The 24,797-nt window shown below is 39.9% G+C and overlaps 1 protein-coding gene across 7 annotated transcripts in view; it reads left to right on the plus strand.

Annotated features, from left to right (window-relative positions):
• Positions 1-14,308: 14,308 nt before the first annotated feature.
• Positions 14,309-24,797, plus strand: part of LOC148017461 (uncharacterized) — a 182,471-nt gene continuing 171,982 nt past the window's right edge. For 4 of the 7 annotated variants that reach the window (XM_087662459.1, XM_087662461.1, XM_087662462.1 and 1 more), the window contains exons 1-5: positions 14,441-14,782; positions 15,531-15,728; positions 21,379-21,573; positions 24,059-24,170; positions 24,336-24,445. In XM_087662459.1, the coding sequence (XP_087518585.1) occupies positions 14,567-14,782; positions 15,531-15,728; positions 21,379-21,573; positions 24,059-24,170; positions 24,336-24,445 (831 nt within the window). In that variant the 5' untranslated portion in view covers positions 14,441-14,566. The other 3 variants (XM_087662460.1, XM_087662465.1, XM_087662463.1) reach the window with 3 other exon arrangements.

Genomic DNA, 24,797 nt, shown 5'->3' on the forward strand with positions numbered 1-24,797 from the left:
CATGTAAACAATGTGCTTCTCCACATATCCTTGAGATAGTGGAATCCTTGTAAATTTTTAAATAAAGATTGGCCCATTTATTTTTTGAGACAAGAAACCCAATTAATATCTAGTGAGCCCCTCTGCAACTTCTCTTTCAAGTTGGATAATAGAAAAGTTAGGATTCGTAGTGAGCAATTCATGACATGTAAACAATGTTCTTCTCCATGAATCCTTGAGATAGTGAAATTCTTATAATTTTTTTAAATAAAGAACGAATATAAACTTTTTTAAAACTTTTGAGTACTTTCAATTTAGATAATCTTAGTTTACTGTGATCCAAGCGTACGATAATACATATTGTAATGATTAAATTGTGCTGGTTAAAATCATAATTAAATTGCAGGTTGGAGTTCTATAATCTATGCAATATTGTCTTTGCATAATGATATATTGTAGCTCATATCTTCTACTTATTTCTTAAAATTAAATATTAAATTGGATCCAAGGGATTTTCAATGTCTTTTAGATTTCTTTTCTTAAAAATTTTGTATATTTTCTACAGTTGGACTTAAATATATTCAATGATCTAAGTATATTCAAGGATATAATAATGTAAAATGAAGCATTTGTCTATATGAGTAATTTTAACAGTTATTTTAAAGTATTGAAATAAAGAAACTAAGGTAAGAGTTTTAATTTGAAACTTTAGGGGTAAAAAATAACTTTTATTTAAAATCCTAAATACATAAAAGCTATAACTCTAAACTCATTTTCACTTTCATTCTCTACTTCCCTACACTTATGATCTCCTTCCTTCTCTCTTTGTGTGCCATGGCTACCACTCCCGCCTTTGTTGCATGGATTAGCTCCACACGCTATGCACACATAGGAGACCAGATATACTCTAGGTTTTGTGTGACCTTGAGTCTAGAGAGCTCGCTTTTCACCGTAGACCCTAGCTCTAGTATACTGGCATCATTTTGTGATGCGGCAAACTCTCTCACCTGCTCTATTCCAGACTCTGTTCTCAGATGCGTCCCCATAAATTTCTTATATAGTTTATGTGTTGGATCAAGCCATGCAAAGGTAATAAATCGAGCCCTCGTGCATGTGGGGCAATATCTCTGTGCCAGAGTAGTGCCCACCCCATCCCAAGACCATGGCACGATGGATCTCATTGAGCACAATATAGCATTTGCTATATATGTTTTGTGCATTGAGATGTAAGAGGACAGCGAGGAAGACATCAACACACCCTCTCGGCCACAGCTAGAGTATTTCGAGAGGGATCCTGAGGAGATCACACTCGATCCAAGAGTAGAGGCAGCACAAAGCTTAACCATTCTGCACCCACCTCCTTGCCCTGTTGAGATGCCGATAAGCGATGAGCCACCCCTCGCTTCTCTCCATGCTATCATCATCAAGAGGGTGGAATATTTACTTATGCAGGATGTAATAGATATTTTGGAGCTAAGAGAAGAAGAACTATATTGTATCATGGTGCGTGATACACCTGATGATTTTATAGATTTTGATATAAAGATGCACCAGCACATGCTGTTGAGGTGGCTCAATATTATGGCACGAGTGTTGATGACATCTCTACCATTGTGAGCATCCAAGAGTAGATTGAGAATGCGATGCCACAATATGAGATCTTCAATGAGGAGTTCGAGCTGTTGTAAGAAAGCATTTTTGGACCTCGACCCGCTGACTACACAATACCTTCCCAAGAGAGAGACGAGGGAAGCCCAGTTGTTGATGAGGTGGCTCAATATGATGGCACGAGTGTTGATGACATCTCTACCATTGTGAGCATCCAAGAGTAGATTGAGAATGCGATGCCACAATATGAGATCTTAGATAAGGAGTTCGAGCGGTTGCAAGAAAGCATTTTTGGACCTCGACCCGACTACACAATACCTTCCCAAGAGAGAGACGAGGGTAGCCTAGTTGCAGGAGCAGACATGGATACTCCATTATAGTAGAGCAGATAGATAATGCAGAGAAGGTAATGTTATCGGATTCGTGTAAAGATTTACCAATAGGGCCTCTAGGGCATCTAGAGTATACACAAAAAAATTTGTCGGGATCGGGCCCTTAGAGCACCCCTGGCCGGAGGCTTGTATGTGGGGGCCTAAACCCCAGAGCAGCCCTAGCCGAAGGCTCGTATCTGGGGGCCTGAAGAGGGCCTGAACAAATCCAAAACCCCAAAGCAGCCATGGCTAGAGGCTTGCATCTGGGAGCCTGAACAGATTCAGACCCCTAGACATGTATCTATGGCCAGGGCTGCTCTGGGGGTCTGATCTCGGCAAAATTTTTTGTGCGTAGTCCAGATACCCTAGAGGCTCTACTAGTAAATTCTATACAGGCCCCCAGGCACGAGCCTCCAGCCAGCGTTGCTCTAGGGGCCCAACCTTGGCAAATTTTTTTGTGCATACTCTCGATGCCCTAGAGGCTCTACTGGTAAGTTTTTACGTGAATCCAATGTATATATCTTTAGCATAATCCATGCATAGTGAGTCTGACACAGTGAGTCTGACATTAAACTTGTGTGATGCAGGACACTGTCTATATAGATGAATTTTCATCTAGACAAGGTGGCCGATTTGGTAGCTAAGGAAGGCTGCAGGACTCAGTATTGAAGGAGTATATCGATCAGCTTGTGAGCAGCATTATTGTATTCCATAAGACATGCTCCCCGACTTTTGCTGAGAACTTCTTGAAGTTGAGGGCACTAATGAATAATGGGCCCTTCAAGACCATCCCAACAAACTCGAGCTTGGAGAAAGTAGTGTTGCTTCAATGTTCGAAGCTCCTCTACTTATTCTCTAGTACTAGGTTTGAGCCACTTTTTTCCATGGTGGCACATGGCATGGTTGCTGGTGTTTTAGACCCCAATGTCATTAGGCAAGAACTATTAGGGAAAAATGTGTTGTTGCTTATTATCAAAAATAGCTCTGACTATGGGGAGTGTAGCTCAAAGAAGACTAGGAGAGAGTAGATGTACTTAGTGCCAAATAATATTTCATCGCCAATGTAATGTAATTTGTAATCTTCTCTTAAAGTAATGAAACCGATATTTGTTGGATTTGCATGCAATGTAGTTTATCATATGTGTCATTTATTATTATTATTTATTTGAATGTTTTGTTTATTTATTGGATTTATACGCAACACAATTCGTACCCTAAATTTAATATGTAGTGCTTTATTGAGTTGGTGTGCAATATGTATTCATTCAAAAGCATGTAACAATAACTCAAAGACATAAATAAAATAAATAACAAGCGAATAAAAAAATAAGACACACCAAAATATTTGTATTTATATTCATAACATTTTACATGGGATCCATTACAACTAGGGTTTTACAAAGTCTCTTTGGAAGCTACATTCTGTATATGTTTTGGTAGTACACCCCTATCATTGTTAATCTCCATAAGGACTATCCTTCCATCGCCAAAAGAACCTCACTATTCGCAAATCCCTATCGATGACGGTGACTCTCCTGGCATGTATTGCTACATAGACCGAGTCTCCGAACAAGTCGATGAGGTAAGCTTTGGCAGCTTCCTGTAGTGCAAGGAGGGATTGGGCAGTCCAGTGATCGGGTTGTTGCAAGTGTGATCCATTTGGGAAGTGCCTCATATTGTTCTTAATGAGTATGACATCCATAATCTCACGCACTAGCTTCTGGAATGGAGCCTTTGGTATCAGGAGGTGCATGGTCTTCTTGTAACGATGGATCTCACGAAGAGCCACTGTGCTTGGCTTCCATTGATGCTTGCGATGCTAGCATGGTGGTGGTGGAGCTGGGGCAAGTGGCCTCTCCATAGGATTTCTAGGGAGTGTCTCCAAGCCACTTGCTTGGTGCATGCCATGTCTTGTAGGAGAGAAAACTCAAAACTCAAAAGTGAAATGTGTAAAATGAGGTGAAACTTTAAACTTATAGCAAAACTTTCAAAAAACCCTTAAACCTAAAAAAAGTATCAATGCTTTGAAAAAATACGACCAGTGATCCCATTGACGTGAAATTTTACATGTGGACTCCTCTAGGGTACATCAACTATTCAAAAAAAATTTAGCCTCATCAAAAGTCTCTGGGATACTTGTCTGGAGGGGATTCAGAGCTTTAAGCGTGAGCCTCCGATCAGGTGTCCCAGACTTCTGATGGGGCCAATTTTTTGAAATCCATGACTTTTCACCAGATTTTGCTTTATAAATTTGACAGTTCAATCATTTTTTGAAAATGCATTGACTGGATTATACTTCATTGATAACAGAAAAACTCACTACCACACTCAGTGTGCACAATTGCATATATTAAATGTGTTGTCAACCAAACTACATGAAATATTGGAAACTTAAAAATTCACAAAAAATAAGTCATGGATCAAATGGAATATCGCATATCAGATATAGTGTTGCCAAATCGCTAAATACAGTAAAGATATAATGCATCGGCCCATGTACAACTGATCACTGATGTGTACATGATTATGAATTGAATTTAGCCTTAACAAGGCTACTTTCAAAATTAGAAACTTGGAAATATGCACAATGCAAATCATGGGAAAATAGAAGATTAAATATTAGATTTGGCATTACGAAACCATGAAATACAAAGGTAGATAGTGCATTGTACCAAGTACAACTAGAGCTAGGCAAAATTTAGCTCCATTTTATAGACCATTACTATCAAATACTTGAAGGTCTACTGGAAAGATAAACCAAAACTAAGCTCCTTACAATCTACAACCAAACTTGAGCTAAAAACATAGATCCAATTACAATTAAGATTAAATGCATCCTTGTTGTTGCGGATCCTATGAACAAGAACCATATCTATGGGCTTAATAGTGATACGTCGAGCATGAATGGCTAAAAGTTGACAATCACCCTCTATATCAATCAAGTAACTTTTAGATGCTTCTTGGAGAGCAAGCAAGGCTTGGCTTGACCATCGCCCCACATTCCTTGCTTGGTTTCTTGAAAAGAACTTGTGATGATGTCCTAACTACAAATCTTGCAATATTTCTCACATAAACCTAGAGAATGGTACCTTAGGAATAACCAAGTTGGTACTCTTCTGGAATTTCCTTATCTCATGTAGTGCAGTTGTGCATGGTCTCCATCTTCGCTTCTTATGTGTTGGAGGACGTGTATTACCAGCTAGAGCAGTAGTGGGAGGTGGATCATATGGACCACCATTTCTAGACAATGGCGAACCATCATTATTGACCACATTAGGGCCACCATTGTTGGACACAGTAGCACCAGCATTATTAGCTGCAGTAGGGCCACCATTGTCAGCCACCACAAAGGGATCTTTGCCACTCGCAGTATGCTCACTAGATTTGGAAGAGTGTTGAGCTCTTGCTCTTGTAGGCGCCTTCTTGATAGAAAACTTGGAATGTGCCATGGTTGTGATAATGAAGGATAGAAAGATGGAGGGTAGAGTGAAGACTAATGGGAAAAAATGAAAGGAGAGACTTGACTTAAGTACGAAACTTTTAAACTTACTGTGGTATAAATGAAATTTAAAATTATCATTTCATTTCATTTCTCCACTCCATCCCTGCCTCTCTTTGGCTCCTACCACCTCCCTCATGCCCCTCTCTGTCTAGGCCAGTGAATGTTCTAAGGTTTGGAATTTTCATATTTTTATCTTAGGATTTCGAAATCGACTTTTCATAATTAAAAAACATAGTTTGAAATCAACTTTGAGAAACATAGTGACAAACCTTCGAAATTTTAAACAAATTTTGCAAGACATCTCATGTTAAAGATAGGAGTATTGATGTTTCATATCCTGGGTACCTATGATCTCTCGTGGACTCTAAATGCATCAAAATTATTATCTTTATCTAGGTCTCCATTTCTTTCCATCTCTCTCTTGGGTTGCCAACCATCTTGTGTGGCGTTGTCTAGCTGTGCTAGTTTCATATCTTGCTTTTCTCACTTCATATATGGCCCTACTTATAAATTTTGCTTGAGAGGTTTCGGACTTCTTTTCTTTTTCCTCATATCATATCTCTAATCTCCTATACCAAAATTGTAATAATTGCCTCATAGAATTGGAATCATTGATGCCACCTCCATGATCAGTTGCCTTTTGAAAAGCACAACGAGCTTACCAATGTGATCATTCCATGCCTTGAGTTGACCATACTGCCAAACTTCATTGATATGAAAAGTATGGACCATGTGCTTCAAGTATATATTGCACAAAAAGAGAGATTAGAAACACAAACTAATTCAAAATGATGATTTTTTTTGTAATGGTGACAATACTAACCATGTAGTGTGTTATACTGTTTTTGTAGTCCATGCCTCCATCGCGGACTTATGAAATTTAGCAACTGTCTCTTTAAATGTATTGGCATCACCATCCCTAAACCTCAATTTTTGTAAGAGAGCTGCTAATCTATCTAGGTGTATCCACACTTCTACCTTTGAAATCCTCGTTCGTCCCCCATTGCTCTAATCCGGAACAACAAGGTGCAACTTTTTCCATGCTTCCTACTTCTCTGGTTGTTTTACAAGTACATTGCCTTCCACATCTTGAGGTGGAGTTATAAACTTCCTAGACTTGGGTCCACCAAAGCATGGTTTACAAGGGATATTTCCACTCTTTCTCGATTTTTTCTCATCCTTTTTTATTTCTACTTGGCTCTCGTGGAATCCAACTTCAGAGAGAACTTGTTCTACCTTTTTGCATGTAGCATCAGCTTCTAACACAGGCTACATCTTATATGAAAAGCATATATATTAATATATTAGCTTCTCAATTATTCTAACCAAACAATGCAATGTGCAAAAGTGAACCCTTGTTAGTGGTATTTCCAAAATAGGGCGCCAATTTGGATCCACTGGAACTAGCATTCCATTTCTCATGACTTTTTGATCACGTGTTGGAGCACCTTGTTGTCCTGCCTTGGCAAGCCATTCTTTCTTTCCATCTTTCTCTTTTTTCCTAGTTTGCATGTAGTATATGCACGGAAATTTTACATTCGCTGCATTTGATAAACCAAATATACACTTCAATGTTTTTAAATCACCTGCAAGATGCCATTCAACTCAATAGTCCCCAAACCCCTCGATATATGTAAAATTGCTTCATTATTTTGTTGTTGAATAGTAGTGGGTATATTAGTGAGGTTAAAAAAAACTTTAAGTACTTCATGGTCCTCCTTTGGTACTTCAAATGTTGCAAGTTACCATATTTCATTCTCCGACTGTACAACACTGAAGTATAAAGGATGTTTTTCATCGATATTGGGATCCAATGCTTGATTTATAAGTGTTATACTCACACGTTCAAGTTTTTTCTCCTTAATAATCTCACTCTCATCAAGTTTGAGGACAAACTTGCCTCTACATTCTTCCATAGATATATTGTAGAATTTGACCATAGCAATCTGAACCCTACATATATCCAATACAAAGTTGTTGGATGCATTCAATACAAATGTAACTTCTTTGGAACTATACTTTAATATGTATGCATTTTTCAGATGTATTGGCTCACCAATTAGTTCTAAAACTTTCTCATTTAGTTGTTTTTTAGCCTTTTTTCACATGAAATGGTCTTGGTAGAGGCATTACTTGCTTAGTTTTAAAGACTTGCTAAAGTCTTGTATCCAATTGTTGATAGAGCATACTATATGACTAAGAACTCATTCCCACCTTGTCACATAATCCCTGAGCATCTGTAGCAGTAAACCAGTTGCTCACATCCCTATGATGTTCACTTGCGACACCATCTACAATGTCCCTGCATTTACGATTTTCCAATGCATTTTCGACCATATCCTTGCTTACGACTTTAGCAATAGTATCATTCTCTACATAAGGGAACATATTTCTCAGTGTAGCACATTGAGCATATATCTATCTATGATATTGTCCACTTCCTTTGGTTAATTAGTGAATTGATTTAACTAATCAGATGCGCCGACGTGCTTCTTTGGCCTTTAAAGTGGGCCCGATCTCCAAAGTTTTTTTGAGCTTCCTCTTTATGTTTTGATTCTCCTTCTCCAAGTCCATAACTTTAGACTGTAACTCTATATTTTGCACTCACGTGTGTAGCTTGCATAACATTTTCAATGATAGATATTGCTTGTTGTAGGCTCAGGTTCTCCCTATCCTTCTCAACCAATAATCTATCATTTTCCATCAAAGATTGTATATTCCCTCGTAATCTTGTCTGCATATTTATCAAGGCTTTATGAATCCCTGCTAATCCTTGTGTAACAAGTCTGCATGTGTATCCATACAATCCTTGATTGCCTTCACAAACGAACTTTACAAATGATGTAAGCCCTTCAAAATGTGGTGGCCTTGAGTGAATGGATGGGATGGATAAATGCACCCATCAGTCCAAAGGTCCACTTTTTTTTCCTACATTTTTTCTTGTTGCATCCTATATCTTATTGCATCATTCCTTTCTACAACTCTTTTGAACATCGGTGTGTATTCATCCTCCAATTGAAAGTGAATATCTCTCTTTCTCTTGGTACATCTTGCACATGCATCTTGTAAAGAAAAATATATGTCAATTTTAACTTGGATTGACATTCAAATCACATAATTACACCCCTTTGATTCTTGATTTCAGTCATGATAGACCCTAATTAACCCTTAATCTACCTGTAATCTTAGCTTTTAATCTACCTCTAATTAGCATCCAATCTTATCTTCTATTCTATCCAAAATATTCTCTCTCTGTCTCTTTGTCTGTCTCTCTCTCCCTCAAGAAGAATTGATCAAAGATATTTAAACACATTTATACATAAGCTTGGCTAGTGGAGAACAATAACATCATCCTATCTTCTACCCTAATTTACTCTTTGTCACTTTATCACTTATTTTCTTAGTTCATCTCACATAGTCCTCTCTCTTTCCCCCCCTTCTCCCCCCCCCTCTCTCTCTCTCTCTCTCTCTCTCTCTCTCTCTCTCTCTCTCTGAATTGACACTTAAGGATTAAACAACAACTATGAAGAATAATAACATCACAGAGATTTAAAAAATAAAGATACCTCCATTATCACTTAATTGCTTGTAGTATAGAGTGTTGAAGAGGAAGATATCTTATAGCACAGTACTAAAGGGGGAGATTGCTTGTAGCAGGGTAGAGAGTGTTGTAGACAGAGATTATTTGATTTTAGCAAATACTATCAAAACCACTCTTGAGATTGCTTGTAGCAGGGTAGAGAGTGTTGTAGATAGTACTGAGTGTTGCTTCAGAAGAATCCGTATGCAAGAAACCATATTCTGGAGGGAAAGAGAAGAGTACACAAAATTTCAAACAAAACTAGAGCTTTGAGAGGGAATGAAGAAATGCCCAGAAATAGGCATATACTTGTCCAAAAACGATAAAAATTTGCAAGGAAACTCTCAAGTCAAAAATGTGTCTTTGGATAAAAAATAATCTTAAAATATGATGTGTACGTCATTTTATATGTTTTTTAACTTCCGCCCTTTAAAGAAGCAAGAATGAGAACGATTCTAATATATTTTGATATTGAAAAGTCATAAGGGCATTAAAGAGTTGTGTATTAATGATTGACTTTGTTTTTAGAGAAAATAGAATTGTATTTTTTAAGTTATGAGGATTTTGAGAAAAAGTGACCTTATCCTATAGTTTGAGAATAAAATAATAGGTGAAATCTATTGAAAATACAAATACAAGATTTGCTTGATTGTAGAAGATATCTTATTCTATTATTATTTTGGAATCTCTTTTTAGGGAGAGAGAGGTGAGAGAAACCCCTTAAGGGGCAAAAAAGAGAGTCCATATTTCTCCTAATGTGAGGACCTGCATCCATATGGGAAGAGAAGATTCATGAGGGAAAAAAAAAGCAAGGGTATGCAGGGGTGCACTGCCACAACTTGATGAAGGCCCCTCCACGATGATGCTAATGCTAGAGGTGGAAGATGAGAATGACTAAGAGTGCTCCCCAAAGAGAATGAAGCTGTCATCAATTCCACCTTCTCTCGACTCTGACTCTTGATTGACACCATAGCTTATGACATTTCCTCGCACTCGTTGATTCCAGGCATTTCGGCGCCTTTCCTTGGATATCATTTTTAATTTTCTTGTAATTGTAGAATTCTTTACAGTCTCTTATTGTGCTATGTGAATTAGTCTTCTGTATGACCATTCATGTAACTCTAGTAGGCTTTACTTGAATGTACCAGACTTTGTTTCTTAATATGCATTCATGTAAACAAACTGTTTGGTAGAATTTCCAATTTGAGTTTTGAGTATTAATGTTTTGTTTGTGTTTGACTAGTTTTGGTCATCTAACCTTCTCCATTAAGTATCTTGGATGTTTGAATTTGTGACATGCTTTGTTGTTTTGGGTATAGAGATTGATAATATTAGATGCCAATGGTCTGCTCTTTCAAAGAAGGCGAAGCCCTTTTCGAAATACACGTTTGTGATTGTAGTTTATTGCGGGACACTATGTTATGTTGTAGCCAGGACTTCAACAGTTTACAGTAGACTTTTTGCTGAAGGCATTTTGGGCAGGCATATGGTCCTCAATGCTGACTTGGTATTTGAATCCTATACTTCGATTGCTATCACGTAATATACAAATTGACCTTGAGTAGCACCTTTAGTTCTTTTATGATAAGGCATGGTGTTATGAGGACCCACAAATTGAGCAACCCTATGAACCAGGCCATGGGCTATTTACAAAACCTTTTGCACATATAAACATTGAAATTGACCCTAATACTACAATGTTTATTGACGAAACACTAGAAAACGCAAGGTGCAATCCAATTGGAACTTGGAAGCCTCATTAAGGCTCTTGGCTTTTAGGGCAATGAGGATGATGTTTTTTTTGAGAGATTGAAGCCATATCTTTTGCACTTGTATTGGTTTCCAGGATGTGCTATTGAATATGTATGATCAAATGATTTAATGTAGAAACACATTGTTCTTTGATTGTTAAAGACATTTGGATAGTGTATTGTGTTGTATCTTCTTTTATATCTTGTGAATTTAAGCAAATGTTTGAATTACATCATTTGTGTATTTCTCAGAGGCAAACACTGTTAAACACACCAAAAAAATAGCATTACCAAAAGTAAAAGAAAAATGACACAAATAACCAATTCTTAACAAAAGGGTTGTGTGTTATGAAAGACCCATCCCTTAAGAACACCATCTCTCCACTCGAAAATACACCAAAACAATAATGCAACTAAATGTAGAGAGGAAATTGACACGAATGATCCATAAATTATCAAAGGCTTTGTGTGTTACAAAAGATTCACTCTATAACAAAATGTGTGTTACAAAAGATGCGTTAATAGAAGGGTTGTGTGTTACAAGGCACATCTTGCAAGAGAAGCTCAGGTTACAAGGTGTGTTACAAAAGATCCCTTAACGGAAGGGTTGTGTGTTACAAGGTACATCCTGCAAGAGAAGCTCAAGTTACAAGGTTACGTGCTACAAGAGTGGCTTAGGTTGGTAGTACTAAGCTTTGGCCTTGAACTTTGCCTTGAAGGTCCTTGCCCATCATCTATCATTCCCTTCTTTTCAATACACACTTTCTATTGTGTACGAAGTAGAAGTCTTTTGGTAGCATATTGGGTTCCTTATTGTTGATGTCTTCGACCAAAGCACATTCCTCTCTTATGCTTACAATGGTCAATAGAGATGAAGCCTCATCTACCACCTCAATGTCTATAACCTGGTTGGCTTGCAAGCTTGTAGCCTCTTGGTCCATTGGCACAAGCACTCCATTGATATAGTGCTCCTCATAATACCAGAACGATAGTATAAAAGTCTGGTTTGTGAACATGTACTTGGCCACAACTGTATCAAGGACAATGCAACATTGTACACTTCCCACATGTTTCATGAACCATTGGCTCCATAGTATCTTTGCTAGTAATTCATTGTCCATTCGCGTACAAACTAACATTGTCTTGGTAATGTTAACATCAAACTCCCGAAACAGTTCCACAAAAATGTTGACAGGCATAGATAGCACGATCTTCACTAATTTCGCTGGAATGGTAGCGCGTAATGATAGTTGCACATCTCTGTATATCTTGCTTCATGTGGACTCTACTCCAAAGAAATCAAGCATTAGCCATGCCAATTTGTTCTTGTCTGCATCTAAAGGGAGTGCTGAATGAAAACATTTAAGCTCCAACATAAACTTTCCTTTCAGACTTTTTCACCCTTTAACTCAACTTTATTGTGACATTTTTCCTCACTCGTAAATTAATACGTTTCCTTTCTTCTTGCATTTAAATGTCGACTAAGGTTTTCACAACGGTGTGTTTTTTCCTCACGTATTTATGCATCTGCTTAATTTTGATTGGTTCCAATTTGACTCACCCACCGCACCTTATCCCCTCCCTTGCTGGATTTGGGGAGAATCCTTCCTAGGATTGAAAGCTAGCAGGCCGAGGGCCGTCAGCTTACGGTCGAGTGTTTACTTTTGCATGAGCCAAGCATAGAAGTCTGGATTGTACTCCAGCTGAGCATCACAGTCCAGATTGAAGGGTCGGGTACCTACGTGTGTGATGGTAACCTTTCGTGTGAGATCGGTTATGAAGTTGGTAAACATGATCATAAAAGAAGAGGCCTTCATATGCAAGGCTCGCCCTAGTCCTTCCCTCATACTATAACTATCCAACATGTCCATGAAGCACATGGATTACTCCTACAATGCACTCAATGGGCTGCCACTCCTCATAGGATGAAGGATAAATAAATGAAGTAGCGACACACGATATTCTCACACAAAATACAATAAATGTTTGAAGCAATGACAATAACGATACATAAAAACCAAGAGGGTAAGCCAAACCTACAATTTGGTTTGTGAGGTGGAAGCCTTGTCTCATATCCAGGTGCCATTACAATCTAATGGTGCATGTAGACGTGTTGCGGCATCTCCTTTGCAGTTGTTTTTCCCTATGGAATTTTTAAGTGCACCACACGTCCCTTCCATGCCCATTTATAGACGCTTCCCTCATGCTTGCGTTTTCCTCATCATGGCTGCATGAGCACCCAAGATCCCTTAGAGATGAGAACTTTTGTCAATGTATTCTCATAAAGGGTAATGGGAACCAAGATAGAGAAGATAGAAGTTGAAGGTCTGTGAGGCAAGGGAGTAGCATTGTTTGTGACCACTGCAAAACATCAAGAACTTAGATGATGAGGGTGGGAAGCCATTAGAGTTTGACAACAAAGAAAGAGTGTAGAAAGCTCTAGAAGGAGGAGAAGGTCTCGGTAGCTAAGAGAAGGCGAGGAGTTTTTGAAAAATCTTCGTCCCCAAACCTCCCCAAACCTCCCTCCAGAATCTTTCCAAATCTTCTTCTTGTCCATAGATAGTGACATTTAGAGGGTATTCTTCTTAAACAAAAAAGGTTTTCGGGTATTTATCACTATTTTGTGAGTAATTTTTGAGAAAATCCAATGTAACATTGGCCTCCATCCTATTGGACGCGCTACTCCTTCTCTCTCCTCTTATTTGCCCTCCTTTTGACCATCAAATTTCTCTAATGCTCATAATATGTTGGGCAACATGTGACTAGCAAAGAGAAACATACTTGATTTTCAAACATTTGCAATCAACACCTCAAAGGTGATTGTGCAAGACAAAAAACTCTCAGAGTAGAGATGATGGTAGTGACATGGTGGAGGAAGTCTATGAAATAGGCGTCATATGTGGGGTGGTAGAGGTGTTGCAGGAGGCAGAGGCCTAATGATCAATGTCAAAAGGAGGCTTCATCATGCACCATATCCTCAAAATAGGAGGATGTTTTGAGATGGAAAATGGGAGGATTTGTGTTCCTCTCTAAACCCAAACTAGATCTGTCTCAAGGAACAGAGATCCTCCCATAATCCAATTTGGGCGTTTTGAGAGGAAGTTGAGAACCCCACCATGTGGCGTATAGGGGTTCCTGGCTTTTTGAGAAAACCTTAAAAAACCATGTGGAAAGCCCGTGGGGTGAATAGCTCCCTTTGGTATATGGGAAAGGCTAGTAGGTTATGAAAAAACAGTGGGGTGCCACATTAGATTATTGTCACGAGTCCCACGAAAAGTAGGCTCATGTGCGTAAGAAGGGTTGTGGAATGTGCCTAATTTAGTCTCGGGGGTGGGTGGGTCCTCAATTTTTAATCAAGATTAGTTCGAGAGTCCGGACTCTGGAGTCGTGCTGCATGTGCCACGCAGCCGCCGACTTCTTCACTGTTTTCTTTCTTAATTTCACTTGGCCTCGAATTTCCAACCCGCGATTCTCAGAAAATGGTTCACGATTCCAAAGAATAGAAAAAATGGTCCAAGGCTCCCATGAAAAGACAGGAAAATTAAAAGATGACGTTGGAAGGTTTTCAAAAAAATTTGTTGCAGCTGGCGGGACGCTGATATGGCCGCTATAGACAGGCACTCATGCATCCGAGTATATCAGCGCTCTCTCTCTCTCTCTGTGTCTGGGTGTGGGTTTGGAGGGGGAGCGTTATTTATATTCTGCTTGATAGATCTTGTTCCCAGCTCAAATTTCCGTAATCCGCCATTGCATGCCTCAGACAATATAGTTATCAATGACTGCATCTCAACTGCATGGAGCAGGTACTGATGCTGATCCTGAATATCTCATGAAGACCCAGATCGATGATATAACGCTCCAGCACAATGCACCAATGCAGCGGCAGAAGACAGGCGGCCCTAGCCCCGAGCTGAAGGCCTCCACCTTCAGCATCTTGACATGGCACTGGCTCCGAGCTTTTGCCGCCTTAGGCAACCGTAAGATCATCGAAGTAATCCACTCACTGTGCATCATCCATACTCGATTATACTCATAAATATCATGCAGATTACACTCATAAATTAATATATACGTTAATGTGTATATACCACAACCGTAATCACATTAACTATAAGCATAATCACGATCATCTGATAGTTAGAATCCCCGATCGTATTGTCGAACCTCATTGTCTTATCATGAGCTCATATAGACACACAGTCAAACATGTACATTCATGGAATGTTCATCTTATGGCCACGTATATGTACATTGCCATGTGAATATGACGGGTTGTTTTGTTGTTCGCCTATGTTCCGAGTGCCTTATGTTGTAGGGCCGTTTAATGAGGAGAAACTATGACTATGACTGGGCATTGGGCAATAGTAAGGTTCCAGTTTAGATATTAGAAGGGGTCTAGCCTTATAGTTACGATATGTGTAAGGGTTCCAGCTGATAGTTACGATATGTGTTCTTGACCATTGGGTCAAGTGAGAAAGAGTTAATGAATGTTAGTGAAATATGAAGTATACAGGGGAGGCGCCTTGGATTGGGTGGCATGTCACCGGAGGGGGTCCCAAGTGTTATCCTTGGCCGGGAGTCTCATATTGCTGAACGCCTCTGGATCATCTCTGAGCATGAGGAGATTTTGAGTTTTAATGTTAATACCATGACATCTCCATGACATAGAAAGCAGGTAACCTGAAACTGATATTCGTGAGCATGCTTATCAATTGATAATGTCCATTTTTTCTGTATAGGCTGAGGATCTTTACGATTTGAATCCAAATGAAGGGACAGAACACTGTGAACGGCTCTGGAGAGCGGCACTAGAACGACGTGTGTCAAAGACAAATGCTCCACCTTCAGTCTGGGCCTTATTGTGGGACTGCTTTGGTGTCGAATACAGTAAGGCTGCGTTATGGAAGCCAGTATGGCTGATCACAGCAATTCTTCAGGTACTTTCTTCCTTGTATTGCATACATGCAGATTGAGTGGAAAAAACTCAATTGTGTTAATGCAACAGTAAAGTAAATTCTACAGGTATTTATGCTGGCCAGCATTTGCACTTCATAATTAACCAGAACAATGCTGCAACTGTTCATTTATGAAAAGAGTGCATCATAGTGTTCGAGCGAGTTGTTATCAGTTTCTGTCTTTATGCTTCTGTGCCGTGCCAGCATGATTTTCTGTTCTTGTTGCAACCTGCCATATTGTCCTCCTGTAAGCTTGCGGGCACCGCTTGTCCGATGCTTCCCACAAGACATTTGGGTGGTTGTTGATGGATACGACAAGTTATTAAGATATGGGGGATGCCCGGGGTGAATATGAAAGAGTGGAGTGTTTGCCCATATAGCCTGATAATGATGATGCATAAGCTCAATCCAGTTAGGATATCTACACAATCACCTGGTGTTGTCTGCTCCGGTTTATAATATGTAACCATGATACTCCTATTATCTGCCCCACACACCGGAAACATAGGTAAGAACTGACAGGGAGCCCAAGATGGCATACACTGGCTCAATATAGGCATGCGGAAGATGGCAATGAAAAACCGATGGTCGCTGATCTAGTGTATGAAGCTCCAGTACACATGACAGTTCACAGAAGCTGTGATTTCAAACCATGCAGTTCATGATGATACTTGTCATTGTTGGGTGGCTAAATGTCCAGAGCAGGCAGCCTAACAAAGGGATTTTGCAGGCAGCCTAACAAAGGCATCAAAATCCTAAAGAGGCAAATAATCACCCAAACAAGGCAGCCTGAAACAGCGAACTTGCCAAGCCCAAACTTGAGGCAAAGCACCAGCAGGCATATATTACAATGAACCAGCCCATACAGGAACTCACTAGGGCATTCCAAAACTGTGGGCATAAACCTTAAAGCCTGTAACTATGTGACTGTGTCTTGTAGAATTTCTACTGCTCTGTCACGATTAATGCTAGTGTTTTTTTACGAGTTCCACTACTTGGGAGTGATCTTATAGTTGTTTTGATGAGGCAACAGCCCTAACGATATTGTTTTTTACAAGTTCCACTACTGGGAGCGATCTTATGGTTGCTTTGATGAGGCAACAGCCCTCCTAGTCTTTCTTCTTCTCTCGATCCTCTGCAAACAGGATCCTCCACCTTTTCTGCCACCACTGTCTCGGGGCTTTCCACATGTGAATTTCTATTTATTATTTATTAGTTTTTAAATAAAAGAAAGAAAGGAAGGAGAGAAGGAAAAAAAAAAAAAGGAAAACAAAAAGCAGAAAAAGAGCAAGAAGAAAAAGGAGCTGTTCCTGTGGGGGTTTCCCAAGGGGGGGCTGGGGGTGCGGGTTTAAACCCCCTCTAGTCTTTTATATTTTAAAAGCTCACAAAGGCAAACACATTAATAGCCCAGCCTTCTGCATTTCAGCCTTCCCTCGGTCCAAAGTGTGAGAACCTCCAGCCCTGAATGCACTCCTGCGCTTCCTCGTGTGTTTGCCACGTCAAGCTGGCCACTTCGTGAGCAGCCCAACCTTCTGCTTTTCATTGTCCACTACCCTCTTTTCTCTTGCTTTTAAATGCAATCAGAGCGCAGGGCTGCACCATTTCGGCACACATCCTGTGGCTTTAAACCTGACCTGTAAAGACAAGTCCATCTGCAATGATGAGTCTGCCTGTGGCAAACATATGGGGCAATGTTTGTTAGCCAGATTGTGATGTCACTGCATTGTGAGCCAATTGTCTCTGTCAAAGATGGGTCTGCATCTGTTGAATCTGGGATATGTGTTTGCTTTCCGTGTACGCCAGGGGACTAAATCCTCCTAGGAGAGAATGCTTGCACGATGAACAAGACTGAGCTGCCAATGAAGAAGACCCCTCGGTTCTAAATGAAATAACTGCTCTAGACCTAACAGATGCTTAAAAGATGGTTAAAGTATTTCACAAAGTTAAGAAAGATCCAACTTTGTCATCCGTAACCATATTTCTTTTTCAATAATGCAAACGCAAAAATGTCACAGAGAACTAGGAAGATGACAGAAGTGCAGAGGAAGTTTTATGGCACAATGCAACAGCAGAACTGTGTAAACACAATACTCGAATGTATCGGAACAAAAAGGTGCTGAAGTGTACGCTATGCTATTCCAATGTGTGGATTTTCAACTCAAAAACACGTTTCACTCGATTGCAATTGCCACAACATGTTCATGTATAAATTTTTTTTGACCTTGGACAGTCGCAGTACCTGCAGGTCATTTGTATGCAATCAATTACTGCAATGACCCTCTTCAAATTGCTTCTGTCACAGCAGTGTGGTCTCACAAACATTGCCATTTGGGTTATGCATTCAGCCTTCTTCATCTGGCATCCTTCAAAATATGATTGCACACTGAAACGAAACAAAGATGGGCAAGGTATGCACTGTGTGGTATTTCCCCTTCCCCTTCAGTTGGCAAAACAGCATACATGACTACATAAGAAATGTAAATGCCAATCCATTCTGAAATTATAAGAACCACCCAATCACGACAAGCACATATTGAAATATGACAAAAATATTCACTGCAGTTAATATAACAGCATTGTGCATCGCACTTCCTTCTAAAATGGCATGCTGTTTGTCTTCTGTGTCATCATCTCCTATAGTAAGAAGCAGCTGCATATACCAAGCATATCTTCATATATGAAGACAGGTTCTACTGATGATATAAAAACAGCAGTCATGATGAGAATAAAAATGGAAATGCCATGCACGTGCCTCTTGTATGTCATGCAAACCGACAATTGGCACGATATAATGCCTTGCTGCCTGCACTTTGGGATGTCTCCGAATTCCAATGTGAAGTAATTCATCTATGATCTGAGGATGGAAGCTGTCATTGTACTTTGCTGCGGATAACTGTACTGGAATGTATTGCATTGTCAGTACAATGAATGGCAGAGAATACAGTCTCATTTGCAGAATATGCTGAGCTTCTTCATTGCGCAGAGGAAAGAAATATCTTTATAAAAGAACGTCGATTGTATTTGGCAGACCGGTTGACATCCAAGGTTGAAGTTGCATGATAATAAGTTCTCAAGCTTCTATGCTGTGACAAACTGAAGTTCGATGCAATGCAATGAAAATATAATTTCTCACAAGCTGAAGTAGAACTTGTGCTACAGTTCTACAATCTGCAGAGAAAACAAACAGCATGACCTTGTCATCTGCCATGGCCATTCTCACCTCTTTCTCTGCTGAATCTGCAAGTGTCCACCACACACTCTGATCATGCTCTAACAGTAGTTTCTGGAATACCCTGCATGCAGCAAATATCGATGTCAGCAGGTTACTAAAGCCAGCAGAAAGACATGCTATGAAATAAAGTCTTCAATGAGACCTGCATTGGACGCCACTGAGTCTGTCTGCATTGTGATGTACGTGGCGTTTTTTTCTTGTCCTAGAGATGATGCCCCCTTTCCAACACATTTGGTTTTCAACAATATTCTCTCGGTTTACACAGGGACAACTCCAATGTATATGCATGTGTCCTTACACTAAAGGCAATACAAGGTATTGTTATGGAAAGACGTGCAAAATTTCCTCTCTCAGATTTCTATGTCAAACCTTTCTCCATTGACTAGTGGAATTTTTACGTTTAGGCTATGAGAGGGGACGATGCTCGCTTTAGAGAGGTGTTCCACTTCGGGATAAGCTTCTTAGTGAGGCTTTTGTCCTTGATGCATGATCAGCTTAAGCAAGGGAATGTTCCCATGTGTTTGCAGAAGACCTATTTCCATACAGTAAATGGTTGCAATTGCCATGCACCGGTTGGCTAGTGGCACTCAATAGATCGAGCTAGGAGAACACTTTGGTGTTGGGAAGCCCACTGTATTGAAGCTAGTGTATAGGTCTCTCGATGTAGTTTTACTGCATAGATCATGTTTTGTGCATTGGCTGAGGGATGCATACAACATTGCTAGGGTAAAAGATGGATTTTGGTTATTTAGGGTTTGATCAACTGCTGTGGTGCACTGGATGTCACGCATATAAACATTGACAAGGGTAGCTACACATGTGAGCAGTTCAAGCTGGTTTGATAGGACCAAGAACTCTTCCATGTCTGTGAACTGCAGTATCGACATGGAATTGTGATTCTTGGATGTGTATGTTGGTGGTTGGCAAGGGGGACGCACGGCAGTTGGGTGTTCCGCAAGTATGGTTTTTGTGCATGTGCCCTTAGTGGTGGCTAGTATCTCTCGGACCGTCATTTCACTGATGGTGATTTCTCCATCACGTCACGCAGTACATTATAGCGGATGGAAGGTTTGCTTTGAATTGGCTCATGATACCTTACAGGATGAGCTAGAAAGAGAATACGACTACATAGTCGTGTCCACTCGAACATGCTCTTGGTCGCTTGAACCAAATATGGCGCTACTTAAATGGTAAAATATCTTGGCCCTCGCTAGGATCTTTGGCCAAGCTTATCATTGCTTGTTGTGTACTTCACAATAAGTACGCAGCGAGTGTAAGGAAGCAAATAAGTACACAGGCGCAGAGTGTATATTTGTGTATGTCTCCACCTCGAAGATCTCATGAGCTCTGAACCAGAGAGCTGAAAACAAGCAATAAATAGCCTGAAAAGAAACTGGTGAAAATATGCTTTGCAGCCGACTGAACTGTCCGATTGTATAAACACGCTGTCCGACTGCACTGCTGACGTGGCATCACACGTGCGATTGGACTGGCGCTGCCACGTGGCACGCCTGTGGACTGTATGGAACTGCCACATGTCACTCAAAGCACAAACAACTATTCGAATGCCTGATTGACAGCAAATGCATATATACACAGCCTACCTCTCACGAATGCTTGTCCAGGGGATGACAGTCTCTAACATAACTTGCATTCATCCCCAAGACTTTCCACCTGCTGATCCTGCCTATCAGCTCCTTCAGCAAGGGGAGGTTATCAACAGCCTCACTGTAAGAAAATTAAGGGTAACCCACATGCAACAAAAAAATCAAAGTAACAATAAGGGCATTGACTCAATACCTTGTACGTTGTTTCTTAGGGGTCCTTGCGAAATTAAACCATTTTGCTAGGTCCAATACCTTGTAGTTCTTGTACCAAGAGACAGCTCCTTCTATTTTTCTTAAAAAGTGCATCACATGATCTAAGTGCAGGCTACCCTTGTAGTCATGTACACTAAATTCTGAATTTTCAGCTGATTAGCTGTAAAATCAACTACAGAAACAATAGTTTCTCCTTAGCGAGCAATATTGTATATTGAAAGGTTTGAAGAACAAAAGTTTCATTATTTTCTCCTGCGATTTCGGTTTTCTGATGAGTAGATTATATAACGGTGTCTAAATTTACATGTCGGTTGTTTGATTTGATGTAAGGATAGTGTACCTTTCATTTTTGTCAATCTGCCTATGCTCATAAGTGCATGAACAGACACTGGTATGCATGCATTCAGCATCATGCACACTTTCAGAGGTAAGACACCACTTCGAAGGTTAGTTATCATGTTTTGGAAGAAGTTTTGAGCTGCTAAATTGGAATTAGCATCCAGTAGATCTGTTAATGATATCGTCATGCCTAATTTTAGAGTTTATTTTATGTGCTGATGGGCATGCATTGTCCTTGCAGATTTACATTTTGAGAGCTCTCATTGAGGTAGTGGCATATGGTCACAATCAAACATTGTGGTGGGAGACTCTTCTTGTGTTGGGCATGTTCTTCACATCTTCTGCTGCAAGCATTTCACAACACATGGTCTATATTTTAAGCCAAAAAGTTTCAATGAAAATTCGCTCAACCGTATGCATGGCGGTTTACAACAAGGTAGATATGAATCTTCACTTGCATGAGCTTTGCTTCAACCAGGAAATATGTCAAGGTTTAGATGGCACATGCTTTTATGTTATAAACTCCGCTAGTGTGCCTGTGCTTATACAAAAACACACTCACCTTTATATAAAAACCACATCCCTGAAGCCTTCAATGTGAGTGGTCGTCCTTCATCTTTGTAGATAAAAATAGTCAAAAGAAAGATTCATCTGGTGCTGATCAATATGCCCATTCTGTGGTAATCATAAAAGAATTGTCTCAGTGCTTGACCAAAGTATGATTAGAATGTAAGAGCAGATAGTGCAGTCAATCGAAATGGTCCAAAGGGCCTAGTTGTGCATTCAAGATAGAGAATGTGCATCAGTCATAAGTCTATTATGATGCTGTCCAAAGAGCCAAAATGTTTGGAAATGCTATCCCATGGAGAATGAGCATATGAAAGATCCAATAGCTGTTGTAGTATACCTTCAGAGTGTCAACAAGCTGATCAAAGCAATTAGCACATATTTTAACGTGGCCCAACTTTTTCTCAGAGATAAGAAAATTCTATTGATGAATCCCCTCACAACGAAGTATCCTGAGGCACAATACAAAAATAGCCATGTAAGGGAATTTCAAAACAAAAATAGTAAAAAGTACAACAAAGTGAAAGTATATTATAAAGCCTGAGTGAATAGCCAATAAGGTCTATAATGCCTGTGGCTTATAGTGAAAGAAGGTGCTAGAATCCCAAGTCTTTAGAAAAGCTATGGTTGAGTGCTAGCTCACACACTCACCAACCTTCCTCTCTCCACATCACACAACTATCATTGATGGTCAATACAATATTTAAAAGGAACCTCATAGTATCAAGTATCAATCTGGAGCAAGGACATGTCACACACATTATAAAAGTGACGAAGTATCCAATAAGTCTCAAGCCTCATGAACCTTGCCAAATGTCCTATACATAAATGGAAACAGCTAAAAGTCAGTCCTAAATCCTAGAGAATGTCTCATGAATCATGCTCAAAGTGCTCCTTGATGTCCTTAATGTCCTCGTACTTCTCATTGCTTCCACTACTAGAGTCTGATGTCTCAAGTAGATCCTCATCTTTAGGTGCAGTAGTACTTTTGCTAGCTATATTATGAGTACGAGCTGCTAATCTTATAGCTTGAACAAACATGTAAGCTCCTCATACAACATCAAATAAATATCCCTTTCCTCCTGGGAGAGAGGTAACACTTGCAGGAGAAAAAACGTCGCTTTTAGGAGGAAAAACATCACTTTCATGATAGTCATGTATTCGGGGACTAGAGACTTAGTGCTCGTGCTGATGAAGGACCATGATAGCCTAGCATTCACTGGGATTTTTAGCAGATCAGAGATGCAGGGTTTAGGAGAGGTTTTAAGGTCAAATTTGCAGCTGCATTATCTGCCTCCTGGGCTTGGAGAGCAGTGGTTGTAGAACTTCAATAGATTGCTTGCTTTGGCCACTATTGAAGAGAGGATGAAGCAACCTCTTCTCTTTAACAATCTGTTTGAGGACAAAGAGAAGCCACACCATAGGACAGAGGATATACATAACTTGGGGGAGCTTCCCTTATCAGATAGCTTCTACAGCAGGGGAGTGGTTTGTCTTTCTTGATCTACTAGCTGATCTACAAAGATAGAGTACACTTCAGGGAATTAGGTGAACCAAGGCATTATGGAGACCTCTTAGACTTGGATTGGTCTCTTTACGGGAGGAGACATTCTTGTTGTAGTGGTTTCACCATCAATGGAGAGAGTGTTTACCTTTTCAGTGCAAGAGAATTGTAGAGTTAGGGGAGAGGATTTGGGTCAGTTAGACTTCGCAAGGTATTCTCCGCTAAGGAGTAGGGTGGTGGCTACATTAGAGTAACGCTAGCTGGTATGCAATATTGGATTAGAGTCTAGACAGGGTATCTCACTGGCTTTCCTAGCTGACTTCTAGAGGAGACTGGATGATAGTTTTAGAATGCGGATATGAGAATGCACATGGGACTCTAGTCAGCTCTTAAGCAGGATTGCCATGCCATATTTTCACAATTAGGGTGGAATTGGGGGAGTTGTCATAGATGGAAGTACCATTGCCTGGTACATTTGGACTGGAAGATGTAGTCATGCTATAGATGTATTGTACATATCCATCGTCCACACTCTCCACGAGAGGTGGGAGAGGCTACAGGGCGACTTGGAGACGCCTGAAAAATAAATGCTTTTCTTAGGATTTGGGATGCTAGCACTTTCTTTCACCATCAGCCACACATGGTGTGCCAATTATAGTCTTGATTGGTTATTCATTCAGGCCTTGAAATAGACTTTGTTTTGTTGGTATGTTGGTAGTTTTTGGAAGTCCCTTGTAGGGTTAATTTTGTAACTTTGTCTTGGGACATTTTGTCCCAAGGGGATTTATTAGTAGAATCAATATTTTCTTGAAAAGGAAAAATTCCAACAATGTCTTTTTCTCCTTTGCAGCTGTTGAACTTGAAATTGGTCTCCTTGGTTGGAGCAAACAGTGGATTGATGCTTAACCTGGTTACAAATGACACTCAAAAGCTCCTTGATGCAACTTCGTATATGCATTTTGGTAACTTCACACCAGTTTATGTTTCTAAGATTTGTTTCTATTCAAAACATAAGGAGAAAATGCATTATGGTAGCTAAATATATTGTGCCCTTTGTGTATAGTCACAAATACTGTCTCTTTCTATATTGTGACAAGATGACTGAGTTTGGAACACTTTGTTTATAGTATGGTTTGCACTGGTGGAAGTCAGTACAATAGGCACGTTGGCAATAATAGAAGTTGGTGTATCTGCTGTCCCTGGAGTGGCAGTTGCTTTTTTGTTCCAGCCATTACAGGTATGATTTCCTGCTTAGGATATTCAGCCCCCAATCCCCCTCGCCCCCAAACAAAAGAGAACAAAGAAAGAACCCAATTCCCTTGCTTTAGAAGTGTGAAAGGTTGAAAATCCAACTGTAACGAAATAGAGAAAAGTTCACGACCAGTTGCGAATGATCACATTGTTTTCACAACTTGGTTATCAATTAAAACATCTCCTATGGATATCACTTCGTTTAGTAGCCTTCTTATTGTTTGTATTTCCTAAGAAAATGTGGCACCAATCAATGAATGTTTGCTGATGGAGGTGTGGACCACAGTGAAGGATGTTAGTTGCTCCAATGCAGCTTCTCTAAAGCTTCTGAGCCTCAC

This window comes from Lygodium microphyllum, chromosome 22 (assembly GCF_053477565.2).
Source record: "Lygodium microphyllum isolate KBCC chromosome 22, Lygodium_microphyllum_v1.1.10, whole genome shotgun sequence".
Lineage (NCBI taxonomy): Eukaryota > Viridiplantae > Streptophyta > Polypodiopsida > Schizaeales > Lygodiaceae > Lygodium > Lygodium microphyllum.